Consider the following 26,206-nt stretch of genomic DNA (forward strand, 5'->3'; position numbering starts at 1 on the left):
GTTTACTTTATTTCCTTGTTTAGATAATTTTCCCTTAGAGCCAACACAAGAGAAAGTGCCTGATCAAAATTGTCAACGGTAAACGGCCCCAATTTATGCTCAAAGTTAGTATATTTCAAGAGGTGAGACTACTTCTTTGACTCTACTAAAAGCCACATTGTTCCAAGTTATTCTGTTATGCCTACGATTTGAGGCAGCAGACTCAGCACATATGTGGTTCTGTATGCCACTCTGACCTTCAAAAGCTACAACCGAGCATACAATGATCACTTAATAAAGTATATACAATATCCAAAATGTGTTCATTTTCCATACAATAATCACAAATATAAAATCCAAGTGGATTTTACTTTTCTCCTAGCCTATGTACTCTCACTAGGAACATCATCCAGTATCATACCATTCAGTTTACAGAGGCCCAAAGAATGCATCCAATTTGACCACTTCACCCCATTATGATGCTTTTTCATAGACGACTTATTCAGGAGTACAAACATTTTCCCAATCTTTGGGGTCATGCATCGGACAAGTCAAATTTAGATCACCTAAAATTAGCACATGACCAGTTTCAGGTTTTGTTTACATTAATTTTATTGTGCATTTCTTTATAGAACAAAACATTGTGGCTCATTCAGAACACAGCAAATCACAGTTTAAGAGCATCACAACCTTCGTTTAACAATACCACATTCCAATCCATCAGGAATGTTTCCATTTTATCATTGACAATCGTGGTTAGTGTTTCATACACAAAGATAGCCCACAGCTTAGAGAGCCACTCCTGTCTAGTCAGGGCCGACAATTGCTTCCATTTCTGGGCTAAGGCAACCCTGCCCGATCTCAGCCTGGCTTCCACCTGTCTCAGGAAGCTAGATTATTCGGATTCTGGGATGGGGACGCCCAGCAAGAGTTCAACGGGGTGTAGATCCGGGGAGACACAAACAATGTCCTTAATCCAGCTCAGGAGCTCAACCCAATGAATTTGAATTGACAGGCACTCCCACCACTTATGGTACCATGTTCCCCGTTGTCCACATTCCCTGGGGCAAAGGGGCAAGACTTCCTCAAACATTTTAGATAGCCTAATGGGGGGCAGGTACCAAGCATGTCAAATTTTAAAGTTGTGTTCCATCGTAGCCGTGTAGAGAGACCCCACCAGCATTAATTTACAGAGTGCACCCCAGGTTCCATCATCTATCTCCGCACCCACCTTTTCCGCCCAGTAGGTTTTAAAATTCTGCCTACCCTCGAGATCCGCAGTGACTAGTACCTGTAAATTCTGGAGAGCGCTCCATTCCTACTGGAGGATTTAGCGATTATCTTCTCAAAGGGGCTAAGGGGCTGTGAGAGATTCTTACCCCACTTGGGGTCCGTCACGCGGAGGTATTCAAAGACCGACAACAGGGGTGTGCCTATGGCCCCAACCAGAGTCTCATACTTAATGAAGGCGTTCTCCCTAAACAGTTGGGCAGCCCTTACCAATCCCATGTCCAACCACTGCTGTGTGTTCCGAAGACCTATATTACCCAGATAATGGGGTGGGGGGAGGCACAACAAGATCAAGGGTGAAGGCCAGGAGGAGATGAGTGAATTTGCCTTGTTGCACCTCCATAGTTCCCAGAGAACCGCCAATGTGGGGTGGACTCTAACATGAATGGGGATTCCCCGGGGGCGGTGGAGGGGGGGGTCAACCACAGGAGGTCTCTCACTTTCTTGGGGTGTGTGTCGGCGTTATCTATGCATGTCCAGTAGGTACCTGATTATTCACTCAAGTGCTCTATCATTACCCAGAGTTGTGCCGCTTTATAGTATAATTTAAAGTCTGGCAGAGCAAAGCCCCCATGGTCCCTAGGGAGTATCTGTCAGTCGCATATTTAACTCTCGGCCCCTTCCCTTTCCAGATAAAACATTGAACTACACCCTGGAGCCCCGCAAAAAAGAAGTCTGGCAGGGGGGTAGGGAGTATTGTAAAAAGATGCAAAAGCCGGGGAAGGATGTTCATTTTCAGCGATACCATCTGGCCGAACCAGGAGAGTGTAAATGGGACCCAGCGTAACAGATTTGCTTTAATTTTCTCCAGGATTGGGCATCATTAAGTTCAAATAAGGATCCCAAGCCCCTCGGGAGATGAACACCCAGGTACAGGGAGGACTTTTTCTCGACTCTCATTCCCCCAATCGTTTCTCTACTCACTGTGTCCCGGTCTTCTCCTCCCATGGACATAACACTTGACTTTGATAGATTTATTTTCAGGACTGAGAATCCGCCAAAATGTTATCTGCTCTAGGAGGCGCTGGAGAGATTCCAGGAGATTAGTCAAGTAGTAAAGGATATCATCAGCAAACAATGAGAGTTTAAATTCTTGCCCTCCACATAAGATTCCCGCAAACCCTTTCGGTCCATCCTGATGGTGATAGCCAAGGGCTCCTTGGCCAGAGCGTAGAGCGGGGGGGTTGGGGGGAGCTGGGACAACCCTGCCTAGTCCCTCTGGTGAGCTGGTGGGGGGAGTAGACGATAGCATTCTACCCCCACTCTTGCCATAGGGGCATTATATATAACGTTGCGATCCAAGCTCTGAATTTTTCCTCTTACCCCATTCTCTGCAGGACTTTGCCCATATACTGCCATTCGACACGGTCAAATGCCTTTTCCGAGTCTATAGGTAAGAGGTGGGCATCTATCCCTCTCTGTGCATCCTCGTGCCTTAAGGCTATGGTCTTTCTTATATTATCCGGCCCCTGTCTGCCCGGTATGAACCCTACTTGGTCGCCATGCACCAAAAAAGGCAGGTGCTGGGCCAGCCTGTTGGCCATGAGTTTAGAGAGGATATTCACATCGGTGTTCAGGAGTGAGATGGGCCTGTACGAAGACCACTGAGCATGGTCCTTCCCTTCTTTGGGTATAACTACGATTAGGGTCGCTAACATGGACTGAGGAAGGGAGCACGTCCCCAAGGACGTTTTAAACAGCTTAGCCAGAAAGCGTGCTAGATAAAATGCAAACGTAAAGCCATCGTGGGGGTGGTGCCTCCTTTCATTCCACTAATGGTATCTATTATTTCCTGGGGAGTGATGGGTGCTTTCATAGGGGCCGCCTTTTCCGGTGGGAGGCGTGAGAGTGGAAGAGAGTCGAAAAAACTGTTGGCATCGGACCGTCTCTGCTATATTCTGATGTGTATCGCTTGGCATAAAACTGGCATAAATCCTCTGCTATCTGAGTGTCCTCAAGAAGCTTTGGACCATCGGTGGACGACAGGGCATCTACTCTACCACTGTTCCCGAGCTCCCTCAACCTCCATGCCAGGATCTTGTCAGCCTTTTCTTCCTTTTCCATGTACCTCTGTTTCAAGAAGGCCAGTTTACATTCTGTCTGACCGACCAGGATGGATTGCAATTTCTCTTTAAGCTGCTGGAGTTCTGCCCATCTACCTGGGAACATTTGGGATTTCAGTTTACCCCCCGGCTGAATGGCTTCAATCTGCTCTCTTAGGCGCTTCTCCTCATCCCCCCTCTCTCTTCTCTTTTTCTCCTTGCACCCATTCCAATGAGAGTTCCCCTCATTGTGGCCTTGAATACCTCCCAAACTCCTGCAACACTCACTTCCCCGTTGTCATTAATTTCAAAGTAGTCTTTAATCGCGGCAAGGAGGGCCTGGGATAGAGACTTATGCCGTAGTAGCAGGTCATTGCATGACCATCTTGTTTTGTCTTGGAGCCTGGGGGGGGGGGCCCTATCGGAACTCTCACTAGGTCGTAGTCCGACCACGGGATCGTCTCCACCGTGGATTCAGATATTCGCTCCCGCAAGGAGGAGTCTACCAGGATATAGTCTATCCTTGAGAATGTAGTGTGGACCTTGGACAAATATGTAAATAAGGGGGCGCGACCCTGTTCCCTCATGTGTGCGTTAGACAACCCATCTCCTCGCTGACGTTTCGAAAGTGGGCCGCCACCCGTCGCTGCACAGGTGTGTCTAGGTAGAGACCCTCGCTCTTCCTATTGCTCTCTGGGTGTAGGACCATATTAAAATCTCCACCCACAATCAGGGCACCTTCAGCAAACAACATTATTTTGGCTCCCACCCCTTCCCAGTAATGATCCTGGGCTTCATCCAGGCAGTAGATGAGACCACTGTGACCACTGCTCCCCTATTCTCCCCCTTGACCATCAAATAGCGGCCTTCTGGGTCTTTGCACTGTGACTTAGGTGTGAAGTGTGCTCTACTGGATACCACCAGGGCCACCCCCTTTTTTTTGGCTGGCCCGACGCGTGAAACACCTCTTGTGTTGATCTGGCTCTCAGTGACGGCTCCCTACCCCATACTGAATGGGTCTCTTGTAGAAACATGAAGTGCAATTTTAGCTGATTGAATTCCCTCACCACCAAGGACCTTTTGTGGGGGGAATTTAAACCCCTTACATTCAGCAAACCGAACGCCAGCTTGTGCTTTGTGTCATCCATCAAGAAAGCGCTGTGATCACCCGAGTGCAGCTATGTTAATTGTAAACTGTGTGTCTCCATTAGTGCTTGGGAGGCAGATAGTCAATAGACTCTTGCCTACCTCTCTATGGACGGAAGCAGAGCTTAGTAGCTTGTAAAGAATAAGAAACCGAAGGAACAACCAACCCCTCCACACTCCCCCAACGCCCCTCCCCGAGCACCTGGACTACCTGCGACCAAGGAATTGCTACTGGGCCAGTCCACCAACCCTACCATATCGGGCTTGTCATGAAACCAAATACCACCTATGCGGCTCCTCCCTTCCAGTAAGCCCTACAAAGCTATGTGTAAACTCGAACATCTCCCGCCCCCGACCCGCCCAACAATTCAACCAATGTACCCCACAGACAGCATGGGCCACAGAGCCGGAGGGAGACGGCAAGGGGCCTGGCCCGACTTCAAGTCAGGAGTGAAACGCTTGTATAAACAAGTTTCCGAAGGGCTTGTAGTGCACCAGATCTCTGTACGTCCCTTGGGGAGTTGTCTTAATCATTAGGTACTGGCGGGGAAGCAGGGGCCACCCTTCTAAACTTCCTATTGCTGCGAACTCAGAGTCTTTCAACAAAGCCGGACGCCTTTTGGGATTCCGTCAACTCCCTTCCACGCCTTTCTGGGTTGCCATTGTCCGGGGCGGATTCTCCTAGGAGATCCTGTGTTAGTCGTTGGATGTCATCTTCTGTAACAAATGTACATATATATCCCTGGTATTCGAAGGAGAGCGGAAAGGGGAACTCCCATCTGTAGCGGGCCCCTTTCGATTGGAGACATTTTGTTAGGGGGCCTTAAAGGCTTCGCCTGGTCAATGTAAATGCAGACAGATCTTGATAGATGGTTATCTTGGCGTCTCCCCATTCGAGCAACTCTTTCTTGCTAGTTCCAGAATCTTTGCCTTCTCTGTAAAGTAATGGAACCGTAACAGCACCAATCTCGGCCCTCTAGTGCTTGCTCCGGCTCTGTGAGCTCCGTCAATCGTGGGCTCGCTGGTGTTGCCTTCATCGAAGAGTTCAGCAATCACGCGTTGATGGCTTTCAGGATGTCAGCCTGGGTCTCGCCATCTCGTTCCAGGAGGCTTAGAAAGCTCAGATTGGTGCGACGCTCTCGATTTTCCAGGTCATCCATCTTGAAGGCGCACTTCTCTTCCTTCCTTTTGAGATCAGAGTCTCATGTCAATTTGTGCCTCAAGAAGATCCACAGATGTTCGATTAGCCTCGAAGTCCTGGATGCGATCATCCATGCAGTCTATTTTTTTGTCCAGGCCTTCAAGCCTCTTCTCAATGTCTGCTCTGAAGCCCCTAATTTCATCTAGCAGGGCTGCCATGCCCTTGCTCGTTGCTTGCGCCTCTTCTGTTTCAGGTGGCGATATAGCCAGCATACTTGGTTGCGACCCTTGCAGGGTCTGGTCATGGCAAAATTGCTGGAGGGAGTCGGTCCAGGTCATGGGCGCGCTCAGTTAGTCTTCCCAGGGTCTGAGGCGGTTCCCGGGTGTGAGATGCGTGGGTGTCCTTCACTAGTCCCAGGAGGGGGCTCTCCGGGCCCTTCCAGTAAACCAGAGTCGGTAGGAGTCAGAAGGGTCACCACCTAGTTCGATGGCGCTGTTTAGGCAGGTCTACAGGGAATTTTATGGTCAGCCCAACAGTGGAAACTCCCCAATGAGGTTATGATGCAGAGCAGTTACCACTAGTGTGAGGCCAACCCATCACTTGCGCAGTGTCCAGTGTGGTCCTGGTAAGCAGATCTGCACCCCTGTGCCCAGTGGGGGGTGTTATTCCTGGCTTACCCTCCTGCAAGTGTCAGCGGGGGAAAGATGCCCAACTCCTGCTTCCCGCGTAGTGATTGCGACATCTCTCCCAGGGAGGGAGACAACATTATTGCAAGAGCGGAGCTTGGAGCCCTCGGGATTCCGGAGTAACACTGTGGGATCCAAACAGCAGAGCACAGGCCAAGTGTGCGTAGACGTACACTTCCATGAGACGCCAGCGCTAACCCGGAGGGTGCTGTGCTGCAAACACAAGTGGTGCTGAGGGGATTGGCAGACCCCCGTCTGAGTTATACTGATCAATCCATTTTGGCTGAGCAACACAGTGCGCTGCTGTTCCCCCATCCCACCCCTATCACAATAGACAGGAGATTCCCACTGTGTTGTTGCTGATGCTGTACATGGTTTATTAGACATTTCCAGTGGTGTGTCTGTCCTAGCTCCCAGCCGAGTCTTCTTTGCACCCAGAAGAGGCATCAGGTATTACATCTTCTAGCAATTTACCCTGGTTTCCCTCGATTGATATGGGGTCAGAATTTATTTGCATCTGCTTTGGGTTCATGTTGACAACTGCATACTTTATTGACAAATTTGGTAAGAATATCCTTGAAGAGGTTTTATTTCGCATAGTGATCTGATTTTTAAATGTTTTATTTTGTTGCTGCTTACATATATTATTTGCCTTAAGAGTAGCCTTTCCATGAAGCTGTGGAGTCTTGTTGGAGCCAGACATATGTGGGGCATTACCTTGGGGGACATTGTCCTGTGCCTCAAGGTGGTCACTTGAGGTCGGCCGAAATGGTTTTTATTATAATAATGATGTGAAATTTATATAGCGCCTTAACACAAAGCGCTTTACAGAGCACATATTTACATACAATATCACCAAACCGAAATTGGTACTCATTTATCGAGCTCGGAAGGATGAAAAGCTGAGTTGGCCTTGCCGGGATTCGAATCTGCGACCTGCAGATCACGCTCAGATCGCAGCAGCGAGCGCTCAACCTGCTGATCTATTTTACCGGATCATGCACCCCACAGCTTTATCGCTTTGGCCTTAATCCACTAACTGTCATTCGGATGTGGTCACATTCATATTACTTTGAGTGGGAGCAGAAACCAAATTACAGTGCTGTGAAGACTATTTTGAAGCAATAAAATCGCGTGAGAGGTGAGACATTTCCAAGTGGGTTCTCTGTGATTTGGTTGAGAAAAGTGATCGAAGTTCAGCGTCATTTGTAAAAGTGTCCAACTTGTTCTCAATGGCTCCCAAAGCAATAGTAAGCATTTGGACCTGCGCTTTTATACCTTTATAGAGGGAGACGAAGGAGGACAGAACATAATTTAATGCAATCAGTGCTTTTTCGGAATTAATGGAACTTTACGCTTGCAACCTCTCCGATGACCTAATTGGAGTATCTTCCTCCAGAGTACTGGGACGTTTTTTTATGTGCTTAGGATGAGGGGTGACACATAAGAGGACACCGATAAGTCTGCTCATATTCCCCACCCTCTGAATCCGAAAGATTTCTTGGGGAAAGCGGAGTGTTATTTAACAGTGACATCGCCCTCAGTATGGTTGTCCAGTAAGGTCTCAATTTCTTCATATCTTAGGTGGTAACTTGTCTCTTCCACATTACACTTAAGGGGGGCAAAAATGCCATGATGAGTTTGCCCACTAGGGATGCCACTCGTGTTATTGTCTTTACTCCCGGGCAGGTCAAACATTCAGCACCCCTCCCGACACCCCCTTGTCCGGAGAAACAGGCAAAGGAAGATTCCTTGCCATTTCAAACATTGCCTCCGCTATCGTCTTGCCAGAACGTTTTGATAAGCTCCGTAAAGAGTACATGGCAACAGTTTGTAAGATAAAACAGGTCTGCACTTCCAGTTCTTGTCCGCAGCATTCAAAATTGCAAAACTGCAGCTTGACTTAACTCTCGACCTCGACTTCACACATCCTTTCACTTAGGAACAAAACAGCACGTAGACGCCTAAAAGGACTGAAAATATGGTAATCGCAGATATCCACGTTTGCACCACCTTCATTGTATAATGCATAGAACAGTATTACAAACCCTTCTGTACATTATTTTACATAGTACAATAGTGGTGTGATACCCTGCTGTACATAATCCAATTGCATCCTACAAAATGTGATGAAAATAAATGTGTATGTATACCTGTGACAAAACATGGTTTGCGCATTTTCTCAAATAACGCAGCGAGTACATCAGTTAAACCTAAATGTTCTACAGCAGGTATGGAGATAGACTGCCAATACTACAGAGGCCATCAGATTTCCACAATCGCAGTAATCTTAATTACTGTATGCAGTAATCCGAGGAGAAAATCTACATAACTCGTATCGAGGTCCACAGGACAATGCAGGGCAATGACACAAAAAGGTAGATCTCAGGGAAAGAACCTATAATGCATATGCCCTACAATGATGGTGAAAAAAATAATAGGCACTCTAAGGGCCAAATTCACAAAATACCGCAAATGAAAGGAGCTCAGAGAATGCGGTATCATTTGCGCTACTGTCAGAAAGTCGACCTGCACATTTTAGGGGGGGGATGGACAGTGGCGCATAGATGCACTATCGAGCCCACTTGCATACATCATGGTCGGCAGCGCGCTCCTGACACTAATGTATGTCGTGCTTCCCGCAACTATATGGTTGTTGAGAGCACATTTCTCAGAGACGGGCCCCTGTATGTGAAATGCTCTAAAAGAAAAGAAAAGCATTGACATCCCTGTTTGGGGGCTGGAAATGCAAGTGCGACAGCTGTGGTTTACATCGCAGCTATGACACTTACAGAAGAAATCATGATAGGGTCAGAAATGGCCCTGTCATGATTTCTGCCTCCCTTACATCGGTCACCAACATATGGATGCACTTTATCTCCCACCGCCCCCCGATATGCGCAAATATGTAAAGGGAAGAAAATGTTCATCTGAATAAGCGCATCGCGCAGATGCGCTCATTCAGATGCCCTTTGAAAATGTGCCTGCTCCTTTTTTTTGCTGCACGTGATGCGATGCGCTAGCACGTCTCATCACTTGCACCACAAAAGGTTTTGAGAAGCTGGTCCTAAGCGTTTATTCCTTATATAAGTTCAAGTGATTTACTGACAAAGACTCTTCTTTTGGCTGAGAAATGGGGCACGTTGCAGATCTGCTAAAGCTTTTTGATCTACGATTACACCATTGAGAACAATTTTTTTTATGAGGTAACTAAACATATCTGTTTAAATAGAGCCACCTCTGCTTACAAAAACACAAGTATTCAACAATTTGTTGAAGTCTGAGAAATGTTACGATATACAACTAGTACATAAATAACTGAGGGAGGGTTAAAACATGCAACTTACTGAATCTCAGATCCTGCAATATCAAACTCGATGAGACGCACGTCCTGGAAATGAGATTCAGCCGTCACCCTGCTATTGGAGACCATCCGAGACAAGAAAGGCTGTAGCTCTGAAGGAGGACCTCCAGCGCGGTCAATGTGCAAAGAATTGCTCTCCTGGCCATTCTGAGCTGCCCGTGGGTCTCCATGAAGGAAATTAATAGTAAACTTTGGTGGCAACCTATCAAATTAGAACAAAACTACAATTAGTTTTATAGTATACATATCGAAGAATGACACTCAAGTAACAAGTTTTAAGAAAAGAATCATTTATTTCATCAAATATATTTTAATTTTTTTGTATTTTGTCCGGAGTAAAAAACAAAAGCTACTGCTTTGCAATTAAAGATAGGAAGGCTACAGGCTATACTAAAAAAAAAAAATCAAAGTACAGCAAAAAAAGAAAAAATAAGTGGGGCTTAATGTCACCATCAGTGATCTAGTAAATGTCTTCTTGTGCTAGACCGTATTGCTGTCACAATGCCAGTACTGATAAGTGGTTACATTTGCCACGTTTCATAGATTTTTACCACTGGCAATCCTGCCTCAACTATTCTGAGGTGCAAGTCGGTGGGAGAGAGGCAAGTTAAGAAAACTCACAATTTGATGTTGGTCAGGGCACCTGGTCAATCTCCATGCAGATTGGGACAAGTAGAGCTCAGGCCCTGGTGTGCCACATTGAAAAGTTAACCAGGGTCGCAGAGCAGGATAACCCAAATAGTTTTTTTTTGTTAGTTCTATGCTACCTAGGCACCTCTGGATGTGGTCTATGGGGAAAGATGGCCACAGGCATCAGGTCCTGCCATCCCAGGGGATGTGGCATGGTCTCCTCACAGGTAGGACACCAAGACATGTGCTCCTTTAAGAGATGCACAAAAATCTGTTGATTAGTGGTAACAAGGATACTGGTTCTGCAAGTCCTTTGATGAAGGCTCTATGGTTGGGAAAAATCCTTTGTTTTACACCATTAAAGTGTGATTGCTTCCAGGCAACAGGGCAGTACTGGCACTGCAAACCAAAAACCTGCACACCAGAGAAGCCGCTGACTTCGCAAGACCACTGCAGATTCCCCCTGCTACTGCACATGCTCAAGACACAGGCAACATTTAAACACAGAGGACCAGCTTTTTGAAGACATGGTCGGAAAGATGCACAACCCCCTTGCTCCTTGAATAGAGATACCTGAGGAACAAAGTACATTTGAAATGCGTGAATTCAGCACGCCTCAAGTGAAACCCGCATTGGCCCTGGCCGGGGGAATGGCAGAGGGGCATATATAAGGTGGCATCAGTGAAAATGCGTGGGAGTTTGAAGAAATAGAACGAGTGAGTTTGGCAATGGTTGGAGAAAGGAGAGATGGTGGGGAACAGACGGTTTTGAGATATTGAAATATGGAGCTATGGAGCAGCCAGAGGGAGTAAGACCAGATAAGGTGTTGATGTTTAAGGAGGAGGAGGAGGGAATAGACCAGAGGAGGAAGTGGTGGGAGAGTTCGGGAGCAGGAGGAGGGAGGGAGGCGCGAGGGGGTGGCAATGAAAGGAGGAATAGAGGAGCAGATTGTGGGAGTAAGAGTTAAGGAGGAATTCTTTGTCCAGTCACTGAGGCTAAGTATTATGCTTAACCCTTTATTCACCATTGGAGCAGCAACGTAACATCACAAGTTTCATCCATTAAAAACTTATTTATATGAAGACCGTATTTGCCCATGAAACTTGACTGCTCTGTCCTCAGATCCCATGTGACACCATCCTCCAGTCACGGGACGAACACCCACATAAACCGAATGCGTCCTTCCTGTTCCTCTTTCTTCGCTCCTTGAGCAGCAGATAAGTACCACTTGACATCTTTTTACTCAGGCTTCATTAGTCAGCCAGTTTTCATAAGTGCGCTTAGGAAAAAAGCATGTTTGCAGCACAGCATCTCTAGCGCTCGGCTCGCTTTAGCGCGTTGCGGCAGCGCAAAGCTGCAAGGATCTCGTTTGGGGCAGAAACGCGAAGTGCACCAGGATGTTCTTACAAAGTGCCAGGCACCCGAGTCGCATACTTGCTACGGTCGAGTGACCGCACAGAGCTGTGCGTGTAGTTTTCCCTCCTCAGCTAGCAACAGCAACAAAGCATCACTAGTCTCAGCCATTGCCTGCTGTGGAACGCACCACCAGTGCCAGCTGCCGGCTGATCCGTTGACACTGCAAAGCAACACAAATAAAAGAAGTAACAGTGCCACCTGCTGTTTACAGAGTGCGACACCACCCCTGACGGGACCAGTCCCAAGTTCCCTGGATCTGAGAGCTAGCTGGTGATAGTGTGTGGTTGGATTACTCGGCCATATTCCCTAGCGGTCCCATTTGGAGCGAGTGAGGCATGTATGGGCGAGTCATCTTCAGACACCGAGTCAGCTGGAGAGGACCCTTCCAGAGCATGCTGGTTGCCCGACAAGCAGAATTGTTGCAGCAGGCGGTTTGGTGCATGGCTGGGGCCACTGTCCTGCAAGGCAGACTTTCTCAGCGACTGGCTGTCTTTTTCTCAGGGCCCCAGGGAACAAAAAGAGAACGGCACGCAGAGCAAACGTGGAGCCCGCAAGGCGATACGAGCCATTACCTCCTCCCCCAGGCTCCCCTTCCCAAACCCTGCCATAAGAGCTCACGTCACTTTAAGAAAATGCCACAGTCCAGGTATCGTGCTCACCGCAAGGACGTACACTCAAGCCCTAAGGAAGATCAGGAGGATGAGGCCAGAAATACGCCTGGCTATACAGGCGATTAAGGGTTAGTGGTGTCAGTCAGCTCGGACAGCACGTAACAGCATGGGAGATCTGTAAGCACAAGAGGGGCAAAGCAAGCAGAAGGGGAATTTGATCGCGACATCATGGTGCATCCCATATCATCTGAGTGGGAGCTGTAAGGAACTCATGGTGGCAACAGTAAAGACAGAAACGAGTGATCACAGTTCAAGGGTGTTTACTAAACTGAATATTCAGGTTGGAAAAACGCCTAATCTAAACCTAAATCTAAGATGGGAGCAAGCTACGACCATCAAATAATAATAAGGCAGTCCTAGTGGCGTCTTGTCAAATAACAGGGCCTATACTAAAACAACCTATTGCCAATCCTTACAACTAAATACAAAAAGCATGTGGGATGGTGTTTACAAATGATAAGTCCGGATGTGGTAGCCGGGGTCTCCCTTCCCCACGTTTTGAGCAGGGGACAAGGCGGGACTCCTGAGCATAGGACAAGCTCTCCTCCTCTCCTTCCTTCATCTCCGACTGTCTGTCTGCTATCCAGGAATGGTGTGCCGCCAATGACCTCTGCCTTAATGCCAGTAAGACTGAGATTCTACTCATCGGCACACCCACTCCCTCCTTCCCTGCAGCTCTCTGGCCGGCCTCTCTTGGCCCTCTTCCTGCTCCTACCTGCAAGGCTAAAAACCTCGGGGTCATCTTCGACTCTACACTCTCCTTCTCTCCTCACATATCTGACGTCTCTAAGAAGTCACACTACCAGCTGCACCTCCTCAGAGGTATTCTTCCCTTCCTCTCCTTCCCCCAGAAGCTCACTGTCTCCCGAGCCCTGGTTCTCTCGAAGCTGGACTACTGTAACAGCCTCTATCTTAATCTGCCTGCCTCCACTCTCCGCCCTCTGCCCTCTGCAACTCATCCAGAACAGAACTGCGAGACTTGTCCTTGGCCTCAAGCCCAGGGACCGTATCTCTCCAGGACTGAAATCTCTACACTGGCTCCCAGTGGCTGCGAGGATTAAGTTCAAAACCCTCTGCATTATCCACAAGGCCTTCTGGGGCCAAAATACCTTCAACTCTATCTTCCTAAATACCTTCCTTCCCGAGTCCTTCGCTCATCCGTCTCCAACTCTCTCAGGGTCAGTGCTTCTCAAAGCAACAAGCTGGGGGTAGATCTCTCTCCGCGGCAGGGGCCTCCCTCTGGAACAGCCTTCCTGCCTCCCTGAAACTTGAGGAGAACCATCTCTGGTTCTGGAAGCACCTCAAAACCTTCCTCTTTGCTTCTGCTTTCTCTGTCCCTCTCCCCTGCTAAATTCTACACTGAAATTGCACTGAATCTGCAACTGGGCCACTCTCACCGACCTCGGTCCTGGGCCCAACCACTCTCCACTTGTACTGCCTCCCTGGCATCCCCTGCACTGCGGGACTGTCTCTGTATCCCTACAGCCCCCCCTTCCCAGCACTTGTCTGCACTTACCTTGCACTTGCCACCAGCTGGCCCTATTTATTTATTTATTTTTATTCTACTTACTTGTAATGCACTTCCCCCTCCCCTTCCCCTTGCACTTTTCCCTTCCCCTGCACTTGCGCGGTCTGAATGATACCTGGCCTAGTAGGATCGTTGTCTGTCTTCCCCTTGTTCCCCCCTCCCTGCCTCGTCGCGCCTTGAAACACTTGTGTATAGGCGCGTTACAAATGCCATATCATATCATATATCATATCTCCCAGCACAAGACAACAGTTCCGTTCTCAGGTATCAGGACCTTTGGTGGTCAAGTCTCTTTTCTACAAAAATTCTCTTGCCTCCGAGGACCTAAGGTGTTAAAAAATAAACAAAAAGTTCCTTTCTAATGTACGTCGGGTGATGGCTTTTCACTCCTGGATCCCGCTCTTCCGGGCTCAGACCCCTCTCAAATGTTAGCATACCTCGGGTTCACTATGTCTTTTTCCAAACGATCTCAACTGTTGCATTCACAAGTTTTAATGCCTTTAAACAATTCACTGTGTACCTCCCTCTGTCGGGTTCACTAATGTCAACACAATGTTCCTTTTCCTTTCCCACTTTTCAGGATGAATTTTTCTTAGCTTTCCAATGGTTTGTTGGTCAAAGACTTTCAACTGCACAGAGTCTCTAGGTGTGAGCACCCACATGGTGCTGGACTCCTCTCCAGCTGGGTTTCCCTTATTGTTAACAATTCTTTAAACTTCCCTTAATTTGCCACTTTGCGACTTTTGTTCAACACAGTTCGGTTTCTTATCGGCTCTCCCCTCGACTCACCGGCTGTGATGAACCACTTGGCTGTTCTTAAATCTGGAGTCAAGGACGGTAGGTACCAAGGTAGCTGGAGTCTCTCTGTCCTTCTCATCAGCGTAGGCATGCTCCGTGTACCGTTGAGATCTGCTGCAACATAGGTTGGCTATTGTTCGCGGCCTTACGATTCCTACTACAGAGGATTTACGGGTCTGGGTCGGAAAGGGCAAGGTCGCTTCTCTCCTTGCCACCCTCTTAATTCTCAACGCCTTTATCCTTTTCTTGAATTGCCATGCTTGGATAGCTGTCTCGTTGTGCGGTCTGCCTTGCTCATCGTGTGCTCTCGTGCTCCACCCTTTATCCCTGTGGGGAAGGGAAAGGGCTGTCACGTGTGTGTGTGTGATTCTGGTCAATTGCCTGACTTTGCCTGACCCTTGAATTGGGACATGTCAGAGCAGTTTACCCGTCAGTCCGTTGTCTTTTGTGCTTTGCGAAAATGTTCGTGTCGGAAAAGGGGGATGGGGGTATAGTATTCGAGTATCCTACGTGATAGGATGGGGAAAAAGGTGTTGTAAGAAGGGGATACCGCGTCTCACCCGTCAGTGTCCCACAGACTCCCCGAGGACCCCACCCCCCATCCAGGTGATCCTCCCTCACTGGCCCGCCCCCAGGAACTGGATTCAATAGCGATGGGCGTGTCCTGGCCACCTGGATGACAGATTCCCGGGGACCAGTCAGGGAGACACCTTCAGGTTTCTCAGAGAACCCAGCCAAGGTAGCGGCATACTTCAGTAGATGCCTCTAGACGCTGCTTAGTAAAGAAGCATGCAACAAACTCAGGGTGGAATGCCCTAGGCCTCTCCTACCAAAGCAGCCGACAACCCTGTGATCGGCTCGGAAAAGCTGACATTTATGGCGATGTACGCCAAGGACATTCGCAAGGGGATAGATGGAACAAGTTACTTACCTGTAACTGTTGTTCTCCAGCATGGATTCACATGCTCACGAATATTCCCTGTCAGGCTGGGAATGCTAGTAAAGAAAAAATCAGTTTCAGTTTCACTTCTGAACTGTCTTTTTCCTAACAACCAATCGCTGGTCTCTGGGTCATACTGCCCCCAGCCAATGACTGCCCTCTACCCAAGCCCCTCCTCTGGCAGCCATCTTCAGATTTGGTAGTAGGACCAAAGGAAGAGCCGCAGAAGGGCAGGCGGGAGGTTTTGCATGCAAATCCATGCCAGACCCATGCTGGAGAACAACAGTTACAGGTAAGTAACTTGTTCCTTCTCTGGCATGGATTCACATGCTCATGAATAAAGAATACATAGCAGTACACACATGCACAACCACAGGAGGCGGCAAGGCTCAACATTAAGCATCTCTTACCTCTTCACCAGGCTCACCTTCAAACGAACAGGTTGTGCAGCACTGCCTGGCCGACTCTGGACTCCTCTCTGGAATCCCTGTCGACGCAGTAGAATCTCCTGAAGGTGTGTGTGTCACGCTCACCTGATTCCCACAGAGGTGCAGGTCTGGCTTCGAGTGCTGATGCTTCTTCAATGGTGAAGTGCAGGACTCTGAAGATGGACTCTATGGCTCGCAGGGATATTCCCCTGTGCGTGAAAAGGGAGTATTACCCACTGACGGAATAATGCTCAAGCCTCCCACTCCCTTCCAACCCTCCACGATACCCTTCCTCGATTCCCTGTGAAGTCTCACCTTAGGGTCTGGAAGGATGAGTTCTCCATCCTGCTTCTGATGCAGGGGCGCGTTGAAACCCAGTTACTTCACTGGATTGAGGTTTGATGGAAGTTCAAATAAGCTTGACTATTCAGGTAAGGCGCTGTAAGAGTTCTGTAGCAAGTTCAAAAGTTCAAGCTTAATAATAATGTTCATTGTCTTATTGCAGCAAGCGCTAACGCTTATGTCTTTTTCCCCTTAGGGGCCGGGGTTTGGAATGCCGGAGATATGGCGCCGACCCGAAGTGAAACGTGCAGTTCCAGTAAATGACAGGTAAGTTCTGGATGAGCGTTCGGGTAATGTCTTTGCATCCGCTCATTCAATGTCTTTGTCTTTTTTCCCCATAGGGGCCGGGGTCCGGAATGCCAGGAAGCGGCAGGACCCGAAATGAAATGGGAATGACCCAACAGGTAAGACTTAGAAGGAAACTGAGCTTTTCCTATTCCCTTCCTTCTCTCACCTTGTGTTCTTGTCTTTTTCTCTCTAGGCTCTGGGAAGTGGCTGCGGATCCGGATGATCGCTTCTGAAGATGGAGGTGCCCAGGAAAGGTGAGTGAAATGCAGCGCTGCAGCGATCGAAGCGAAATGCTTTTAAAATGATGTCTTCCCTTTCAGGATTGTCGGTGTGATGTCTCCGTGATGCAGCTTTAGCAGGTAAGGTCTTCTTTCTCTCCAATTCTCTCTTAGCAGGTGACCCAGGATGCTGACAGGCGTGGCTGAAGTCCAGATGCAGGAGCTGACACGGTGAGCGTCCAGCTGCGAGGAGCAGAACAACGCGAAGCGGGAGTTGCTGATCGGGCGTGGTTTAAATAGCTTTGGAAGAAGTTCCAGGTATGTATCCTTCCACCGATCAGGTATGTATCCTTCCCTGACCACACCCAGGGGAAAGTAGTCCCACAGGTAAAGTAGTTCCATTCAGGCCTCAAGAGGGCCTGGATGTAGCAGCATGGTCTGCATCAGGTAAGTGCACATTAAAACACTTGAACACTTGTCTAGCTTTATGAGCCTGGCGACTAAGGCGCCAGGACTGTGTCCAAAGGGCCCCAGCTTGGGCCCGCTGGCACTTCCCTGGGGGGAATGATGCCTGCCTCTGGGGTTGCTGGGTCGGACCTGGCTCCTTGGAGGTAGGCATCATGACAGTGTGTCGACCTCCACGTAGCAGCCCTGCCGATGTCCAGCAGGGGCACACCAGACATGAATGCCGTAACAGCAGCGATCGCTCTGGTCGAATGGGCAATCGGACGACCAGGCAACGGTCAGTTTGCCAACCTGTGACAATGAGTGATGCAGCCGTAGAACCACCTGGAAATGGAAGCCTTGTAGCAGGCCTTCCCAGTATTCACAGGGCTTAAGTTCACAAAAAGCTGCAATGTCTTCCGGAAACTCTTTGTGCAGTCCACATAGAACTTCAGCGCTCTAGCCACATCCAGTGAGTGCAAAGTCCTTTCAGCCGGCGACAAAGGCGTCCGAAAAAACACAGATAACACCAAAGGCTCGTTTAGATGAAAGTCCGACGGCACCGTGGGCATGAAGGAGAGGTGCATCCGCAGCACCACCCTCGTGTCCTGAATAGTGAAGTAGGTGGCTTACAGGACAGGGACTGAATCTCTCCCACTCGTCGTGCAGAGGTGATGCCACGAGGAACGCTGTCTTCCACGACAAAATCTTCAGCGGTGCTGAGTGCATAGGCTCGAATGGAGGACTCATGAGCCTACTCAGAACCACATTGAGCTCCCACGCCGGGGGCTTCACCGGCGGGAACTAATGTAAAAGTCCTTTGATGAACTCCTTGACCAGACGGTGTAACCATAATGACGAACGTCCCGGAGCTCTGGTGTAGCGGGAGATAGCCGCCAGATGAACCTTGATGGAAGCATGAGCAAGACCTGCTTTGGCCAGCGACAGCAAATATGACAGCATCTGCGGAGCCATAATTCGTAGAGGGTCGATCTTCTGTGCACGGCACCAGGTGGCGAAACGTTTTCCACTTATGTCCGTAGCATTTCAGTGTAGACGAAGCACCAGCCTTGGAAAGCACCTCCTTGCAGTCCGCCGGGATATCGTATCCCCCAAACTCTAGCAGTGCAGGAGCCAGGCCTGCAAGTTCAGCGACCCTGGATCGTGGTGCAGAATCGCGTTTCCTTCTCTGGCGATAAGATCTGCGGCTGCCAGAAACTTGACTGGAGGGGACAGTGACAAGTCCAGAAGGTCCTGGTACCATATCAGTCTCGGCCACGCCGGTGCAACGAGGATCATCCTGCACCGGGACCATCTAAGTTGATTGACTAGTCGAAGAAGCAACGGAAACGGAGGGAACATATACATGAACAGGCCGTCCCAGGGGAATGAGAATGCGTCCCCCATGTTCCCCAGCTGGGGAAACCTGCTGGCGAACCTCCGGCACTTGGTGTTCGTCGCCGTCACAAATAGATCGATCAGGGGATTTCCCCCTCGTCGGAACAGAAGATCCACTTGGTCCTGCCGAAGCTCCCACTCGCGGAAAGAGCGCAGCTCCCTGCTGTGGGAGTCGGCGACGGTGTTCTTCAGTCCTGCCAGATGAAACAGGATGAGGAACATCCCCTGGGCAAAGGCCCAGTGCCATAGGTCCTGCGCCTCTCTGGAGAGCGCTGGGGATCTGGTGCCCCTCTGCTTCCGGATGTACAGCATCGTGGTGGTGTCGTCCGTGAGGACCTGTACCACCTTGCCCCTGACGGACAGGAGGAAAGACTTGTAGGCCCAAAACAGTGGGGCCCAAAACACTTCCGGTAGCTCCAGTACGTTGATTTACGACGACTTCTCCGGCAGCCACATGCCTCTTGCGTGGAGACTTCTGGTGTGTGCGCCCCATCCTTCATGGCAGGCGTCCGTCGTGACCGTCTCCTGATGAGGTGGGGTCTGGAAGTCTGCGCCCGCCGACAGATGCGCGCAGACTCCCCACCACCGTATCGCTCCACGGAAACTCTTGTCGATAGTTATCTTGTCCTCGAAGCTTCCCGATACCTGAATCCAACGGGTGTCGAGGAACTCTTGCAGTGGGCGCATCCATAGCCTGCACAGCCAAATTAGGTACATGCATGACAACATCATGCCGAGAAAGAACTTGATGGACCTCACCCTTGCGATCTTCAGGGTCAACACCAATTGTACCTTGCCCAGGTTGGCCACTATCCTCTCCTACGACGGAGACACCATGTTGAGCCGAGCCCCCAGAAACAGCACAGGACTTCGCATAGTTCACTGAGAACCCCAGCTCTGTCAGCAGCTGGACGGTCTTCGCTGTGTTTTTCAACAGCGATCTCCCGCAATTTCCCTCAGATGAGCCAGTCGTCCAGGTAGGGGTAAACGTGGATCCCTCGTAGACGCAGCTGTGCCGCCACTGGCGTCAGACACTTGGTGAAAACCCTTGGCGCTGACTTCAATCCGAAGGGGATGGCCTTGAACTGGTAATGTTGCCCGTGAACCACGAAGCGCACAAACTTGGTGTCCCTTGTGAATGGGGATGTGAAAATAGGCATCCTCCAAGTCCAGAGACAATAGAAAATCCCCTTCTTCCAGCTGTCCTAGCACGTGCTGAAGGGTGACCATCCGAAACTTCTGGGTTTTGATGTACTTGTTCAGACAGCAGAGGTCTAGCATGGGCCTCCAACCGCCGTTGTCTTCTTGATGAGGAAGTACCGAGAGTACACTCCGGAGCCTCTTTGGGACGAGCTCCATCACGCCCTTCTTCAGCATGGCCCGCACCTCCAGCAGAAGCTGAGGGAGGTGGTTTTCCTGCCTGGCCAGTGGAGATATGCGAGGACACTTTTTTTTTAATTCCAGGGTGTGTCCGTGGGCTAGAGCGTCCAGCACCCAACGGTCGGTGGAAATGGACTTCAACACACTGACGAAGTTCCCCAGCCGGCCTCACACCAAGGTGCGCGGGTGGGGGCCTGATGTCACGGCCGGATCAATCATTCTTCGCCGTGGAGGTGCCACCTTGGGGACCTTGGCGACAATCTCCTCCAGACTTGCTGTGGCCCTGTAGGCCTCCTGGGCCGAAGAGTGGGACGGTTGACTGTAGGACAAAGAGCTTCCACGGAAGCCTTTGGAGGAACCCTGGGATTTACCTCCGGAAGTCCGAAAGGCCGGCCGTCGCTGTTGAAGCGTGCCCAAGGCACGAGCCGTCTCGGTGTCCGCCTTGATGGCCGGAAGGGACACGTCCATGGTCTTACCAAACAAATTGTCCCTGTTGAAGGGCATGTCCAACACCCTCCACTGCACATTCTGGTGAAAGTTAGTGGCCCTTAACCATCCTTGCCGACAAAGGCAAACGCTTTTGCCCATTTGGCGGAATCCTGTGTCAGCAATGTCTGTGGCCACTGTAATGGCATGGTCTGATGCCACCTCACCCTCCTGCAGGATCTCCAACGCTTCTGCTCTCTTGTCATCGGGAAGGAAGTCCAGGAGGGGAGCGATCTCAAACCAGAGCTCCCTGTCGTAGCGCGCCACGATGGCGAGGGCGTTGGCCACCTTGATGGTTGTCGCTGCCGATGTGATGACTCGTCCCATGGCGTCTAACTTCTTCCCCTCGCTGTCCGGAGGGTGGGGAGGGGCGATTTATTCCTCGCTGCCGCCAAGACCACCGATTCCGGGGAAGGCTGGGCCCTCAAACACTTGGGTGCAGAGTCTGGCACCCTATGATTTTCTCATAACGGTTCCCCATTCGCCGGGGCCAACGACAGGTTCTTCATAAGGGACAGTCCCTCGTCACAAATGTCGTCCAATAGTGGGATCTAAAGTACGGTCTTCCTCTTAGCTTTGCGGCGATGGTACAGGAAACCCTCTTTCTTCTTTTCCTCGGGGGTCAGTTCAATCAGCTCCGAGGCCCTAGAGATCATGGCATGGAACGAGCCTGGGTGGTGAGGCTGCGGGCCGTGGAGACGGGAGGTCTCCTAACCTCATCCGTACCCGTGGTCGCCGTGTCCAGGTCCGTATCCTCCCTCGGTGGAGGGGAGGGAGGCAAAGGGTGACAAGGAGGTGGAGGGTGAACTCTCCTCTTCTTGGCAGGGGGCTCACCCGATGGCCCAGGTTCCGCGGTGTCTCTCGCCGGCGGAAGGGACATCCTCGTCCGGATCTCCAAGCACATGGTGTGCAGTACCTGGAAAATGTCCACCGAAATGTCAGCTGGGGGTTGAGGTGGTGGCAGAGGTGGGAGCGATGGCAGCAGCGGTGTGGGGTCATCCAAATCCTCCACGCCCTGCTCCTCTTCGTTGGTCTTGTCGCCACTCGACGTCTCCCTCATCAGATTCCCTCCCGTATGACTTGGCCTCGACAAACTTCTCTTCCCAAATGGTCTGGAGCATAGAACCTTCCTTCTCAGAGGAGATGTCCATGCCCTGCAGGACTACCGTGCCCCCGGTGCCCCCTTCTCTGCAACAAGGGGAGACCGTTTCGGGGAGATGATGGGCATCGCCTTCTCCGGTGTCTTCTCTATGGGCTGAAAAGACGATTCCCTCCTGGCAGGCAGGGAAACTCTCGCCTTGAAGGCCGTACCCTGCAAACCTGCAGCCATGTCCTTCGCTAGGGACGCCACCACTCCTTCAATGGAAGGCTTCGCCGGGTGAATCTGGGCCTTCACAACCCTGAGACCTTAAATTTTGGGGGTGGGGGAGGGTCAGCACCCCGCTCCCCCTTGGCCTTCTCTGTCTGGCCCGTCGGCGATTATCCAGAAGCTAACCTGGGTGGTCCGACTTCCTCTTTGTCGTCAAACCGGAGGGTTGGCTCGTGGCCGAAGATGCTGGAGACACTGCTCTTCCTGGCCACCAGGGAGCCCGTTGCAACGGCGCTCCCGGTGACTGCGGACTCGCTGTGCTTAGCCTTATGTTGGGACCCTGTCGCCGGAGCACCCTCAATGGTCTTAGAAGACCGCTTAGATTTCTTCTTGTGGCTGGGGGAGGCCTGTTGCCAGGATTCACCCGTAGCAGGGGCTTTGGCCTGTAGCCACTCTGTGAGACACCTGCGCCGATCCTTCATGATGCGGGGGACCATCTCCTTGCAAAACCCACAGTCATCCTCCACGTGCATTTGGTCCGAATGCAGGCAGAGGAGGCACAGGGAGTGCCCATCGTCCGAGTAGATGTTCCATGGACCGCATGCTGTGTAGGCCTCAAAGAATCTTCTGGAATCCTCCAATAAGCAAATTCAACGAAATCTCGCCTTTGAGGGGCGTTGAAAGTTCGAAAATGGATCCCTGTTAATCGGATGATGGATCGATGGAGCTTGAAGCTCAATTGACCGGATAAATAGAGTCAACTCTGAGAAAAGTGCAAAACGCAGTAAAAAGCCTGAGAGCTAATCACGAGAACTCCCACCACTCGAATATGCAGTAAAAATCTGAAGATGGCTGCCAGAAGAGGGGCGTTGGTAGAGGGCAGTCATTGGATGGTAGCAGTAGGACCCAGAGACCAGTGATTGGTTGTTAGGAGAAAGACAGTTCAGAAGTGAAACTGAAACTGATTTTTTCTTTACCAAGGATTCCCAGTCTGACGACGGGGAATATTCATGAGCATGTGAATCCATGCCAGACCCATGCTGGGGAATGATCATGGTCCGCCTGTCAAGACAAGCTGCTGAACATAACTGGGCCATTGGCACAAATTACGGAGATCGCCGCAGAGGCCAGGGAGACAGCCGCTCGATCAAGCCGCAAGTGCTGGAAGGTTAGGCCCAGCGTGCGGCTTGCCTGGCTCACAATGCAAACTGCGCCATCGCGATAGAGCGGCGTAGATCGATACTTGTCAAGATCGATCAGAAGCTGGAAGAGCTGGCGTCTTCTGAAGCAGTCACTAGACTGAAAGGCTGCCTTTTTGTAGAGGCGTCAAAGATATGATAAAGTTCGTCCACACTTTTGCAGCCCTAGATAAAGCGCAGGCTTCGCACACGACAGCACTCATGATCAGGGATTCAACCCTACAAAGGATATTTAGCCACCAAGCCTTTATATGCAAATTTCAACGGCCTTCCCAGCACGTTAAGAGGCATCTGTCTAGTTTCAACTTCATGTACCTCTAATAAGTGACTTGATATACTGCAGCAACCCCATCCATGGGGGTACTATTTGATTCCTTTTGATCTTTCACCATGATCACTGCCGTGAACAAGACGCTTGTCAAAACACATGTCGGCTGACATCCTAAACTCATTAAATGACGTTTGCTAATACAGCATTTTTGATTCTACCCATAATTGAGCAAACAAATCAAAAATGTGTCCATAGGCACCCCTCTGCGAGAACGAACACGGCCCATTGACCTGTTATATGGGATGGTACCCACTTGAGAGTCCGCAGCCACACCTTAGCTCCCTGTACCTTTCGCAGATGAGAAATTATCCATTTGCATATCAGTCTTTGTCCCACCCCACATGGGCAGTCCAGCACCAAAATGCTATGGCAATTCCCTTCTGAGCAAGAGTACCAACAGCAACCGCATACACATGCCTCAGCCTTGTTGGGCTTCATCAGTGAGGTGGAGCTGTGCCTCTCTTAGCACAGTGAGCAAGGGTGCTGGACTGCCCATACCTGATATGCAAATGGATATTTCTCTTATGTGAAAGGTACAGTGAGCTAAAGTGTGGCTGCAGACTCTTGAGTGGGTACCTTCCTAAAGAACATGTCACTTAGCCGTGTTCATTCTCAAAGAGGGGCACCTATGGACCTCCTTTTTTCAAAAAAATCTAATTGAGCAAATGTTTAAGTTTCTGATTTTCACCGGCAGATCGCGCTAGGCCAGTCATCCAGTCTTCATGTAGTAGTTTGCTAGGGTGCTTCGGGGTGTGCCCCTTTGACTGTGGCTACGCAGCCGGTCGTTCATTTACATTTCCAGTTGCTATAGCACACACTCAAGGGTCCTTCCCATACCTATTTAATTCTGTTTGCTCAGAAGAGGCTTTGCGTTCAGGCTTTTTGGCCAAGCCGGTAGAGGTAGAGGCAGCTCTGCCGGCCGAGGAAGTAGATGCAGGCCTTCCGACGGAGGATCCCGATGGCAGCAGAACACCAGGAGACCCAACCCACTCGGGGGGAAGAGGCAGAGGTCGAGGATGGAGGTGCCACTAGTGCCCCGCACCAGGTGAGAGCACGGCATTGCCAGGCAGCAGATTAGCCACACACTTAGAGAGGTGGCAAGAGATTACTGGGGACGCCTGGGTCTTGTCCAAAGTGCAAGGGTTTCAGCTAGAGTTCTGCAAGAGCACAGCCAGGGCGTTCCGCCCCGGCCCCTAGTTCTCTCAGAACAAGACCGGGGACTGTTAAGGGAGGAGATAATCAAGCAACCTTTTCCTGGTGAAAAGTAAAGAAAAGGTCAGGCTGGTCATCAATCTCTGAGAGCTCAAAGCGTTCTTAATTTACAGACATTTCAAGATGGAAGGAATCCAGCTGTTACAAGACATCCTACAAGGAGACTGGCTGGAGCATATGGATCTGAGGGACACCTATTTAGTGGTTCCCATTTACAAGCCCCACCATTGGTACCAGCAGTTCAACTAGGAAGGCAGGAGGTGGCAGTTCACCCGTCATTTGGCCTGTCCACCCTGTGGTGCTTCATCAAGGTATTGAAGCCAGTGGTGTCGGAATTACAGCAGCAGGGAGTAAGACTGACTTGGACGATATCTGCCTTATGGCACAGGACACCCCAACAAAAGACCAAGTGTCCCTGAGGGAACTGGCGAGAATAGTTCAAGCGATTTTCCCAGGACTCCTGCACTATCGGGTGCTGCAGCGTCTGACAATACAGCACCTCCGAGAAGGGCTATCATACGAGCAAAAGGTGCTGCTGTCTCAGTAGGCAAAGACAGAACTGGGCTGGTGGACCCAGCACATGGAGGCCTGGAATGGGAAGGACATTTTCGGGTGCCCCCCAGACCTGGTAATAGAGTCGGATGCCAGCCGCAGAGGCTAGGGGGGAGGGCAATGCAGAAAAGTCACAACCAGAGGTTGTTGGTCCTCCGAGGAGAGCCGACTCCATATAAACTGCCTGGAGTTTCTATCGGGCTACTTCGCGATCAGGAGCCGGACGCTGGACAAAGAGCAATATTGCACCCTACTCAAAATGGACAATGTGTCAGCCATCCGTTATATCAACTGGCTGGGTGGCACAAGATCCAAGCTGTTGGTGTAGCTAGCCAAGGACTTCTGGTACCTCTGCTTGGACAGGAGGAATAGCATCACAGCAGAAGACCTCCCGGGATTGACCATTCAGGTGGTGGATTGGAATTCGCGGCATCTCAGGGACTTCAGCGACTGGTGGCTAGACGCACTGATATTTCGCAGCCTGATGAGCCTGAAAGGGCCATGCAAGATGGACCTCTTCGCTAAATCGACAGCTGCCTCGATTCTTCAGCTGGAGACCAGACAGCCGCTACAAACTCGTCCCTTCAGCAGTTGGGTCCCGGCACAGACTACGCCACCCCCCCTTTATGATGATCACCAGGACTTTGTCATACGCAAGGTGTCAGAGAGCAAGGCTAGCCCTAGTAATGCCGGTCTGGAAGGGTCAGGACAGGTTCCCCGACCTGCTAGACCTGTCGTGCGACACCCCGGTCCTGCTTCCCTACAGAACAGATTCTGCTAGATCAGGAAGCGCAGCCACACCTGCTAGTCCTTCAGGGGCCCCTCAGGCTGATACCCTGGGTGATTTCAGGACCTCCTGGAGAAAGATGGGCCTTTCGTGAGATGCTGACAAGCTCAATGGAGAGTCCTGGGCACCTAAGACAACTAGATCCTACAGTTCAGCATGGGCCAAGTGGAGTAGTTGGTGCCTGGCAAGGGGTGTACATCC

General features: G+C 50.4%; 1 protein-coding gene across 2 annotated transcripts in view; it reads right to left on the minus strand.

The window, feature by feature from the left end:
- Positions 1 to 26,206, minus strand: part of NDOR1 (NADPH dependent diflavin oxidoreductase 1) — a 667,841-nt gene that overhangs the window by 360,900 nt on the left and 280,735 nt on the right. For both annotated transcript variants that reach the window (XM_069609846.1, XM_069609847.1), the window contains exon 7: positions 9,632 to 9,850. In XM_069609846.1, the coding sequence (XP_069465947.1) occupies positions 9,632 to 9,850 (219 nt within the window). The remainder of the gene's footprint in view (positions 1 to 9,631; positions 9,851 to 26,206) is intronic.

Source organism: Ambystoma mexicanum, chromosome 8 (assembly GCF_040938575.1).
Source record: "Ambystoma mexicanum isolate Mex_15411 chromosome 8, UKY_AmexF1_1, whole genome shotgun sequence".
In the NCBI taxonomy this organism is placed as follows: Eukaryota; Metazoa; Chordata; class Amphibia; order Caudata; family Ambystomatidae; genus Ambystoma; species Ambystoma mexicanum.